Raw genomic sequence first — 12,230 nt, 5'->3', positions numbered from 1 at the left:
AGATGACACAAATTTAGGGAGAAAAAAACTCTCTAGTCTGCCTCACCTCTTGTATGATCATCAACCAAACTCAACATGGGCTTCAGGTTATCCATAATCGTCCTATGGACAAGGGCTTCAACCCTTCTCGAATCTAAAGAGAGAGCAACTCATTTAATTCGGCCCAAGCCCAACTTTGGTTCCACTTCAATGGTTCGTCTACCAAATTACGTGTCAAACGAAAAAACTTCAATATCACAGGTGTTCGAAACACCACATGTAACATGTTCTTGTATTCATCAAATGAATTTTTATTTTTAATAATATATATTTACCATTTTTTATTTTAAAGATAATGCAATTATCTAACTTAGCCTCCGTTTGGGAAGTGGGTTGGCTTTTTGGCTTTTTGACTTTTTTGGCTATTTTAGCCTGGGCTTAAAAGCTTGGTTTGGGAAGGGCTTTTTGACTTTTTGATTTTTTTAAATTTTTTTGTGAGAGAAGAATGTAATGATTATGGGTTGGATGTGATATTTTGTTTGTTATGACTAAAATAACCTATTTTATTTTTTGTGACTAAAATAATCAAAAAAAACTCAAACCATAACTTCCCAAACGAAGCCTTACTTTATTAGTGAAGTACACAAAAATTTCTAAAGACAGAATTGCTGAGGTAGAGGACGCACTCACACACACTTCCCATGACAAACATATTTTTTTGTTTACATCATCCCGAGTTGAGAAACCTGACAAAATTGCCTCACACTAAACTGTCAGGCGCAATTTTTTTTTTTGGGTCTTCTAGTTTTGTAAAAGACTAGAAAGTTATAAAAAAAATATAAGACTGTGTTTGATGGAGTTTTTTAAAATTAATTTTACCTTTATATTTTATTATTATGTTTAGTTTGAATTTTTCAATTATGATTTCAAATCAATTTCAAAATATATTTTGAAAATATGTTTGGTAAAGTAAATAATTTTTGAATTTTTGGTCAACTCAGTGGTTTGCCCAGACATCCTCTCAGATGTCCGGTCGGTTGACCGGAACAATACTATTATTTATTTATTTTTATTTTTTTGCAGTTGCCAATCGCCATTTGTTATTTGGAGAAAAAAAAGTATATTTATTTTTGATATATTTTAAATATAGAAATTATTTTTTTCAATTAATTTTTTGAATTGAATTTTAAAAGGAGTTTGGTTTTGAGTTTTGAATAGAATTTTCAATAGAGTTTTGAATTGTGTGTTTGGTTATGAGTTATAAATTTTTCAATTAAGTTTTGAAAACTCTTTTCAAAATTCATAACTAAATAACTTTTCTCATTTCATATGTTATATCAAAAATTCAAAACTCAATTTAAATTTTTTTTCAAAACTCATAACCAAATAAATTTTCTCTTTTCAAATTATAATTCCAAAATTTTCAAACTCAAAATATAACTTTATTATCAAATCATAATCTCTTACAAATACGAGACTGCACAGAAAATACGAAAAAAAAATTTGTTTTTTCAAAAAGTTGATCTGCTTTTTTTTTTTCTCTTTTAAATTTTAAGATTAGTAGTCTAGCAATACATTAAAAAAAAAAAAAAGGAGAGAAAAAAAAAAAAAGAACTATTCTGATAAAAAAATATATATAAAAAATAAATAATTTTTCCTCCCAACAGGACAAAAGAACAACAATACAAAAGTACACTACTTAGCTTTGTATCCATACCATTGTCCTTTAATTGGTTGCGTTTGTTTAGAGATAAAGTCTTGAGATTGCACTATGTATTTTGATCAATGTTGAATATTATTATACTTGGATACAAAAATGAGAGATCTCTAGAGAGTATCCCGATATCGATTGATAGGTGTATTTGGTTAGTGTTTGTAGAATAGTTTTTGAGATAAAAAGTATGAAAACTTGTTCGGTTTGTTTTTTTTTTCAGAAATGGTTTTGAAAAATTGTTTTGAAGAGAGAGTTTTAAAAAAAATGATTGATTTGATGTGTATGAGAGAGTCATTTTGGAAACTAGATAACCAAACAAAATTTTAAGATTTTTTTTAGAAAAATTTATTTGGTTTGATTATTTTTAAAAATTTGTTTGTAGAGAATTTTTCCTAAAATTTTTTCTAAAAAACAAACCAAACAAATATGCCTCAAACGGGGATTATTGAGTCTACTAGAAATGCAAAATGAAGGAACTAAGGAAGATTTCAGTGATTAAAATATTGAAATATTCTCAAAAATTATTCACTAGTATACCAAATGATTTCAAACAAAAATGACATATGATTGGAGTTTACTAATATCCTCTTTAAATTTAAGGACATTCCAAATATAAGATAAGATAAAGACCGGCATACATATCATTTTTCATAATATTAGTCATTTCAAATTTATTAGTCTCTAAATTAATAGATTCATGTAATTTAGTCAAATAAACAAACATGACTTAATTGTTGGAAATTAATAGATTACATGAATATTATTGTAGTGTGAATAGCAAAGGGTGGTTGATTATGAAATCTTGTGGAATGTCAGACTTTGGCAAAGTAGAGCCATGGATAACCCTCTGACAAAGGAGAAAAGTAATGGCTATGCAAAGCCATTAAGACATGTGAGAAAGAATCCAAAAATGCCAGCTTCTCTGTTTTCTGCATATGGCCCCCAATTTTGAAGCGAATCAAATCACTCCCTTCCCTCGCATTCCCACTATGGAAAATAACGAAAGAAGCAGTGAAAGAAAATGACACCCAATTTTAATTTCCAAAACAAGAAAATTCGCAGTACTCTGAATTTAACTCTGTACATGAACAAGATAGAGAAATCAAAAGAAATGACAAAATTTTCCCGGCTGGCATTGGTAAATTTTCTTTTTGTACAAACAGGGAATCAGATTCTCCGGCCGGTGAAATCTGATCGTGATCAGGATTATCAGCAGCTTAATGCTTCATACTTGACTGGAATCGGACGATTAAACCCAACTTGAGATAGCAAATTCCCAACTGCTGCAAGGTCCCTACAGAACACCCCTTGAAACACTGACGCCGCCGCCGTTGTGGTTTTGTTTGAGATCTCCGCTGTTGAGGGTGTACTCAATTCTGCTTCAAATTTGGTTTGTTTGTGGTTTTGTTGGACATGAATCGCAGCAGCTGCTTGTAAAGCAACTGCAGCCTTCTTTCTCTCCTCCGCCGCTTCTTCCTCCATGATGATCCTCATCACACTAGTGTGTCCCTTCTGAATCAACCTAAATAGCAACAACGCCGACATTCTTGCTCTATCCTTTACTGAATCAATATCACGCTCGTCTGCAAACTCGCAGCGATCTATAAAACTGTTTGATTTATCAGGCTTGTGCCGCAGTGTGAGCAACAAATGAGCTCTCTCCAATTCCGATCGCGAACATCCTCTTCTCAACCCAATCAATGCATAGTAATCTACATTCCCAGTTTCACCTGACGCAACCCTCTGCTTCAGTTCTTGGATCTTGGCAGTTAAAGCAGAGAGCTTTCCAGGAATTTCGCTGTATCGAACGTTTTTTCGCTTCCAGGCTGGTCCGGGTAGCTTTCGATCACGTAGAATTGAATTGTATAGAAGTTTCAAATGTTCAAGATCGTGAAGACTGTCAGGCAAACATCGGATGCTTTCAAAGAGTGATGCTCTGCTACTCAGGGCCTCAATGGAAGTCGGGTCTAGAGCTAAAGTCCGATTACAATCAGCAATGGACTCGGCGATACGACCCGCGGATCTATACGCAGATGCTCTGTACATGTAGCATTCGGCGAGGAAGCCCTGAGGGGCTCCGCGGCGGCCATCGACGATCTTCGAGAAGTGTCGAGTTGCTTCGGAATAGAGTCCGGCGTCGAGGGCAGCAATAGCGGCTGTCTTGCGGCGGAGGAGGAGTTTGATGTGGCTGAGGAGTTGGGTTATGCTCTCCGTCTCCGCCTTTGGAGGGCTCGGAGGTTGGTTGGAAATGGTGGCGATTTCTCCGGAGATTGGGAGTTTGGAGAAGGAGAAGCTGTCGTCGGACCAGCAGATGCTTTCGCGGCGGAAAGCGGCGGTGGCCAGGCGTTTTCCGGTCTGGAGGAGAAGCATTGCGTCCTCCATCAGACCCAGGTGGAAACAGGCTTCACCCAGAACCAAGTACCTGTAAAAATCCAAACCCAAATCCAAATCCAAATCCAAATCCAAGTCAACACCCACCCACATATATCGCAAGTTTGCAAAAATACAGCTATTTTCCAATTTTGCTTTTATTTACTATACTTATGATTTATTATTTCATTTTACAAATTGACCTTTCCAAGCTAAAATTAAAATCAATAACGTGGAGTGGAGACAAAGGTCAAGAAAAAAATTAACAAAAAAATATTTGTGAGAATCAAATTTATTTAAAATGTGCATTATTGAAATTAAAATTCATTCATTCTTGGTCCCTAGAATTAAAATTCATTAATGGCAGCTGTTATTTTGCGTAATCTACAAGCTATGTATTTGGAAAAAGTAGAACCAAAAAATGAAAAAATAATAGTAGTAATGGAATCGCCAAAATCAACGAAATAGAAGCTCGAAATTACCTCCATTCCCCTTCTTTGTCGCAGTTTTTACAGAGACCAGCCATGACCTTCTTCTTCAAATCCGAAACAGAGAAGCACTTGAAAGAGGGATAATCCGCTGAGTCACCGGACGAGTTATTCGACGACAGAAGCTTGACTCGGTCCTTGGACGAGTTATCGGATGAGAGAGAAGACGAGTCATCGGAGGCCATCTTGAGACTGGGAATGTAGTCCTGAAACATATCGGCGACGTGGTTGAATCGCCGGAGATAGAGAAGCGAACGAGCTTTAAGCTCCAAAGCAAGCTCGAAGCGAGGAGAGAGAGCGAGAGCAGCGTCGAGAAGATTGAGAGCCGATGCGATCTCACTCTGTTCCTGACTCGCAATGAGTACTCTTGCGTCTTTCACATATTTATCTACCATCTGAGACATACACAAATCAATCAAAATCATAAAAACAAAAATCAAATGGTGTATACGGTTGGGGTTCACTTACCTTTCTGTTGCTAAGCCACCAGTGCTTCTTCTCTGCACCACACAGAGATGGAGATGAAGCCATTGTTGGTGAACAAGGATCAAACATCATCCTTTTGTTTTGTGTGTGTGTGTGTGTGTGTATATATATATATCTATCAGCACATTTTACATTTCTATTCCATTGAGAGGAATGAGAAGAGTAGAGAAGAGAGGAAGGGGATGTTTTTTTTGAGTTTTTTGGGGTTTAAATGAATAATAAAATTGAGAGAGGTGTAATAAATAAGGAAGTAGGAGGAGAGGGTGGGTGATGGAGAGAACAATCTGCTACAAAGCAAAGCAAAGCAAAGCAAATGCCAGCTTCAGAGAGAGAGAAAGCTTTGATCCTTCAATTTCATTGCTGGCAGCCTGGCACAACAATAGATTCTCCCTCTCTTTCTCTCTCTAGACCACCTCACCCCTACAATGCCCTACTAATCTGCTATCACTACTCATATCTGGTGAAATTATTCGATACTCCCGGAGTACCACGTGTCCATATTCCAAACCAATCACTAATTAGTTAGTCCTATGTTGTCCCCCATCTCCAACATAAATCGTGAACCCTTGTGTCTCTCCACCAATCAAAACATTATGAAACACCACGTATCCATACTTCGGAAGTACTGAATAATCACTCCTTATATCTGTTCAAAGGGATTTACCAAATAACAAATCACGCATACATTTTTAAATAAACAATAATTTGTCTGAAAAAATTAGAAAATTTACAAATCAGCGACATTTTTTTAAAATAATTAAAGATTTATATAAAAAAAAAAACTATATGGCTTTATAAAGTTTATTTTTATTTTTCAGAACTAATACTGATTTGTTATTTCTCTCAAAAATTATTAGTTTGCTTTTAACAAAGATTTTCATTGATATGTAAATATTTTTCTTAATTTCTATTCGTTCATTTGTTTTTAATTAAAATTGAATAAAAATTCAAGACGAGTTTTAAAAAAATTTACCTTTTTATAATTATAAAATTTTAAGAACAACCATGAGTGTCATTGTTAGTGTTGAAAAATATATTGAAACATGTTTAGGTATTTTATCATATATGAAATATGTATTGAGATTATATATATTTTAATATTTTATGTTTTTTTATTGACGTTTTTTTTATAGCTATTATTAGGAAAATTCTAATATATACCTCTTTAAAAATAGTGTATTATAGACACCTTTAATTATGTCATTTTTTTATAGTTATAATTAATTTTCTTCTTTAGTTATGACATTATTTTAATTATAACTTATAAATTTTTTGATTATACCTTATATTGTGTTTAATTATAATATTTTTTTATTTATGACTCAAAAAATTAAAATTATGTTATTTTTTTAATTATAAAGTGCGTAGGGTGTGCCCCTATAATATTTTCCTTATTATTAACAAGACACCCTTATAATTTGATTGCTATTTATCACACATGATTATTTTGAGAAGCTAGTTAAAATTTTAAATTTTAAATTTTTTTTTAAAAATATATATAAAAAATAAAAAAAATAATATGATTCAAAATAAATTACACATCAAAATTTAATTTTTAACTATAATCCTAAATTACGCGACAAAATTGTCAATTTAGAATGTGACTACCGGAGAAAAGAGCAGACACCGACAAATTGCCTCAAAAGAAAGTGAGGTGTTGTGTGAGAAATATATAATCCTTCCCACTTATTTGTTTCCGCTCTATGATTTTACTGATACACCCTTATGTCTTGCCATCATTATTCTCTACCGACTAGAACGAAGAGGTCAACTACAATAAACACACCACACCATCACTATTGTGGTTTCTTTTGATAATTAAATTAATTTATTGATTTTTTAATTTTTTTAAGTTATATATATTTTTAAAAAAAAATTAAAAATCAAAAAATTAATTTTTTACTTATTTTCCAAAATAAGCCTTTATTCAACAATTTATGCTCGTGTAATTTTGAATAATATGTAAAATTTGTATTCATTGTTTATCCCTATTTAGATAAACTTTTCTTTTTATTAGTTTAAGCTTTATGTAAAAAGTTTTAAAAAAATTAAAAATTAAAAATCCATGCTTTAAAGCCCATTGAAAAAAGAAGAAGAAGAGCATTAATTGGAATTGTCTATTGAAAAAAAAAAAAAAAAAAAAAAACGGTTGAAAGCCTGTATCCTAACAGTGTTTTATTTTAAGATTTTAAAAATCTGGTGGATAGCTTGTGATATACGCTACCAAGCAATATAAAAAGAAGGTTAAATGGCATCCTATGCACAATAAAAATAATCTTACAGTTGGACTTTTTCAAATTATAGTAATCTATGCCATAACCATATGTGTGGGCAAAAATCTGAAGTACACGATTGTGCAGACTGAAATACTTTTCTTTGGAAGTTTTGGAAAACCATGCCAACAGGCTGAGGTCTATGGCTCCGTTTGGGAAGAGTTATTTGAGATTTTTTTGATTCTTTTAATCACAAAAAATAAAATAAGTTATTGTAATCATAAAAAATAAAACATCACATCTAATCCATAATTATTACACTCTTTTCTCACAAAAAATGTCAAAAAAGTTAAAAAAAGTCAAAAAAACCCTTCCCAAAACTTTTTAGTCTAGGCTAAAATTGTCAAAAAAATTAAAAAGTCAAAAAGCCAACCCACTTTCCAAACGACACCTTTGCTTGAAAAAACAAAATTAGTTCCTCTTTGCCTTTTTAACAATTTATAAAAAAAAAAAAAACTCAATAGCACAAATGTTAGAATGTATGTATCTCAATTAATGAGAGTTTGACATTTTATAAAGAGTATCATGTCACCTTCTTTAGTTTTCTTTTTCAAATCAAGAATACATTTGCCTAACAATTATTCCTTATTTAGGATTCCTCTTCAATTAGTAAGGATTGATCTTATTAACCTACAAGTTATACTCTGATAGAGAAGTGACCGATGTCACAATCTTGGCTACTACTGACCTTTCACATGGTATCTCGGTGTGAAGTTATCCCGCCTTGCCAAACTTACAAACTTATGAACTCATGTGTATTGATAATTCCATTATTATTTTGATAGATTTTGGACAAGAATTGAACTGATTATCACTAATGCAAAATCAGAATATATAGGCCTACAAGCAATTCTTTGAATTGAATGGCTGACATGCTTTATTAATGTTCACTACCAATTTGTATAGATTAGTGTTGTCCTACCTTTTCTTTAAACATTTGTTGGTTCAAGTATAATAGTGACTGTGTGCTGTTTATTTTCTTTGAATGAAAACTAACCAGAGTGAATAAAGGTGCTTCTCATTATTAAGTCAACTACACAGAAGGACTAATGACTTGGCTAACAAAAGTGAAAATGAGAAAGAGAATAAAATCCAAGTCATATAATTAGGGGTGGGCGCGGGTCGGTTGCGGCTACGAAACCTCCAATTCGTCATTCATCCGCCAGATTGGCGGATTGAAGAAAATCAATCCGCATCCGTCCGCCAATCCGGCGGATGTGGATTAAGCGGATTGGCGGTTTGGCGGGTGGATGCGATCGGTTTGGCGGTTTAAAATTTATAAATTTTCAACATAATTCAACTTGTGCACTTCCTCAAAAAAAAAAAAAAAGTATTATAGTTAATGACTTAAAAAAATATTACAATTACTGCATGTTCATCCAAAGTAAGAAAATTTAAAATTTTAGAACATCACAATCATTGCATGCTTCATCCACATACTACAATCACAACATGCATCATTCACATAAAGTATTACAATCTGTGGTTCTTAAAATATAAAAAAAATTCAAACCATCAAAACCATGAACAGAGCAGTAGTAGAAATTGTATGTCTCTGTATTGTTACATCTATATATGTTTTTGAAAATAAAAACCAACCAGCATATATCATATTTTCTATTTATTATTTTTAGAGATAGATTTAAAAACCAAAAAATATAGATAAATAATACATTTATTTTTTTTAATTCAAAAAAGATATTCAAGTTGAAAATTTTTTTTCAACAAAATATTTAAACTCTTTTTTAATTGAAAATACAAACAGAATATTTAAACAAACTGAAAACGCAAAGTCTTATAAATTACTAGGGGTGTTCACGGTTTGGCGGTTCGGTTGCGGCCAAAAGAATCTCAGATCCGCCATCCGTCCGCCAGATTGGCGGATTGGAGAAAATCAATCCGCAACCGTCCGCTCGTCATCACGCATCCGTCCAAAATGCGGTGAATCGGTTCGGTTCGATCGGTTTTGACGGATCGGTGTATCCGCTGCTCACCCCTACATATAATAATGTTGGGTGTGGAAGGAGAAGAATATGGAGGAGAAAATGGTAAATTAAAAGTGAAAAGAAAAAGGAGGATGAGGTAATGTGTTGTGCAAGCGCATTTATTGGGGGTGAGAAAGTGACTCAGTTTTTTTTTTCTCTCTCTCGTAAGCCACAAGAATCATGCTTTTTTTCTTTTCTTTTCTTTTCTGCGGGGTTCGCTTTGCTTTTGATTTCACCCAAACAATGCATTGATTAATGGCACATGAATACGGATAGATCGCCAGTTGGGTTTCTCTTAAAGGAACTGCCAACCGAGTTATTATTCGGTAATTTTGAAACATTGTTTCATATCGTTATCACTTAATATTTATCAAATTATCTCTTAAAAAATAGTAAAAAATATTAAAATGAAATATTTTAACCAATGAATGTCAAATTCAAAAAATACGTTTATTTGCCTCAAGTGCACCAAATTAATTTTGCTGCCAACCTCCCTTTCCCGTCCCCACCCACCCTTTCTGTTTGGAGATTGGCAGTTCCTACAATCTCGTGCTTGGCTTCACATCTCGTGCCACATCACTAAATGCGCCTAGCCTGCCCTCCACGTGTCATTTTTCTATTCCACATTACTAGGACTCCTTCAAGCGTCCACGTCAGCCAATTTTTTTTTCTTCATAATACTACTACAATTATCATTTTTTTTTATATCATATTTATTTTATAATGTTTTGTATAATTGTAGCAGTAACATATAAGATGCCAAAATAAAGACAAATACTAACGAATGTGTTGTAGGATATTGTTTAATATTAGAATTAAGGTGAAAATATGTTGAAAATAAGCAAAAAAAAGTTTTAAAGTTTATTAATTTCAATAAAGGCCTATTTTGTTAATTGGGTTAAAAGTTTTTTTTTTTTTTGACTTTTTTAGATTGTATCATCTCCTATTTTTTGTGTATATATTTTTTAAAAAAAAATGCTAAAAAAATCAAAAAAATAACTTTTAACCTATTTTTTAAAATAGGTCAAAATATATATTGAATTGGTAAAAAGTGTAGAGGGTTATTGAAAAAATATTAAGTATGACAGTGACACTATCAACTAATAAAAAATCACAAATGGAATTAAAGTGGACACATCTTAATTTCCATTAATCCAACATAACTGACTCTCCTCTAAAGCAAAAGATTGGAAATTAGATGATGATATTGTTGCGTGATTTTACATCCAATATATATGTATTTATGTTTATTTCTTATTTTGTTTTATTTTTAAAAACACTTATTAATAAGATTTTAAAATAAATCTGCTATAAAAAGATAGATTATTAATTATTTTTATCACGATCGCAATTAACTCAGTACACGATTATTGGATTTTAGTATTTCACCTTGACAAAAAACAAAATAAAAAAAGGTTAAATTCACACCCTTTATTACATCTTTACAATTTTAAGATTACAAAAAATACAGTGATTTAAGAGCTCCATGCGCAGTTTTCAACTCCTTTTAGGCCTCGTTTGAGAACATGCTAATTTAGTAACTTTTTGGCTATTTAGCTAAAAAGGTAGCTAAAAAAAACTTATATGTTTGAGATGACTTTTTGGCTAATTACGAAAAGATGTGCAAAAAGTAGAGAGAAAAGAGAATCTTTGACTTTTTGGTATAGATTGTTGGTTTTTTGGCTAATTTAGTAATTTTTTGATTTTTTGGCTAAAAATGTAAGTTCCCAAACGGGGCCTTAGTGTAAGGTAAGAAAGGCAATAGCGACTAATTCAATTAAAGTGACACTCTTTTCAATTATTATTGTTTTTATATTCAAGAAATAAAAGAAGCATGTTCTCAATGACTAATGTTTTACCAATGGAAAGAAGAAATTCATCTAGTTCAAAGCTTTCATAACAATATGTTGCCAATACTTACAATTCAACAAGAGGTAGCTTGACATTATTATTATAAATTTTTTTTTTTTTTCAAAAGCTGAGACTATTCCTGGTCTTATAACTCACCAACTTATTTAACAGAAACATTTTTTTTAAATTTTTTTTGGCTGATAGCAATGTCGTGGCAATAGTTGATTGTCGTCGAGCTAGGTGAAACTTATCAATGATTTCAATACATAGGTTAGTTGGTTAGCAAAGAATGCGCTCACCAGTTTGACTTTGTTTAACTTATCATTGATTAAAGAAAAAAAAGTAAGAGCGAGTAATCCAATTAAAAGTTTACTTTTTACAATTTCTTTTTCCTTTTTTTTTTTCAAAAAATTAAAAAAAAAAAATTTGAAGAAGGTTCTAACGTTGTAGGGGTCCTACAGATTGGTAAGACATGTTTAAGTATCCATTGTTCCTAATTCAGGGAATAGACACTCCTTGAGAGGTAGGTTTTGTTCCAGCCTTATTGCAGCTCCAACCATATGTAGTCACAGCTAAGCTCTCCAGGTTGGAGAAATTAGGTCCATATCTGATGCAAAGGTGGCCCCTATATCAAGGTTGTTATTTTTGGAGGGTTGTGATCAAACAATATATTGAAGCAATTGTGAACAACCTCTTACACAAATGCATGTAACACCCCCCCCCCCCTGTATGCCATCCAATCATTTAGAATGATTATTCCAGAATTTATTTAGACGGTATTTGAATTTTAAATTCAAATAGAAATTTATAAAATGAAAAAAAAAAACTAGTTTCAATTTTTGTCACTTTTTTTTAATATATTTTTTCGTTCAATTTCAAAACAACATTAATGCTTCATAAATAACATGAGATTATGTGCCACACAACTAATCACATAATTTCATGCTATTAAACAAAACATAATCATACTGTTCTCGACAAACCTAATAATTTTTTGTCTGCCAAGGGTTGTTTTGATTCAAATTTTTTGTGGAACCCCTATATTCAAGGGTTGGTGTCCTATACCAACTCCTACTTAGTGCAT

The 12,230-nt window shown here is 32.1% G+C and overlaps 1 protein-coding gene across 1 annotated transcript; it reads right to left on the bottom strand.

The window, feature by feature from the left end:
* Positions 1-2,705: 2,705 nt before the first annotated feature.
* LOC114291704 (uncharacterized) lies at positions 2,706-5,477 on the bottom strand. Its single transcript, XM_028235565.2, has 3 exons — positions 5,020-5,477; positions 4,546-4,946; positions 2,706-4,115 (listed from the first exon to the last, which is right to left on the bottom strand). Exons 1-3 carry the CDS (start codon positions 5,107-5,109, stop codon positions 2,903-2,905), a joined length of 1,704 nt encoding a protein of 567 aa, XP_028091366.2. The 5' UTR covers positions 5,110-5,477; the 3' UTR covers positions 2,706-2,902.
* Between the last annotated feature and the right edge of the window lie 6,753 nt (positions 5,478-12,230).

Source organism: Camellia sinensis, chromosome 14, assembly GCF_055761805.1.
Source record: "Camellia sinensis isolate YWXY chromosome 14, ASM5576180v1, whole genome shotgun sequence".
Lineage (NCBI taxonomy): Eukaryota > Viridiplantae > Streptophyta > Magnoliopsida > Ericales > Theaceae > Camellia > Camellia sinensis.
The sequence above is the reverse complement of the archived record's forward strand: the minus strand, read 5'-3'. Positions and strand labels throughout refer to the sequence as shown.

What these genes read in the sequence shown, in the direction of transcription:
- LOC114291704 (XM_028235565.2), bottom strand. Translation starts at nt 5,109, where the DNA reads ATGATGTTTGATCCTTGTTCACCAACAATGGCTTCATCTCCATCTCTG. An exon ending in GGTGGCTTAGCAACAGAAAG is followed by an intron (nt 4,947 to 5,019) that starts GTAAGTGAACCC and finishes TGTATGTCTCAG; the next exon opens with ATGGTAGATAAATATGTGAA. An exon ending in GACAAAGAAGGGGAATGGAG is followed by an intron (nt 4,116 to 4,545) that starts GTAATTTCGAGC and finishes GGATTTTTACAG; the next exon opens with GTACTTGGTTCTGGGTGAAG.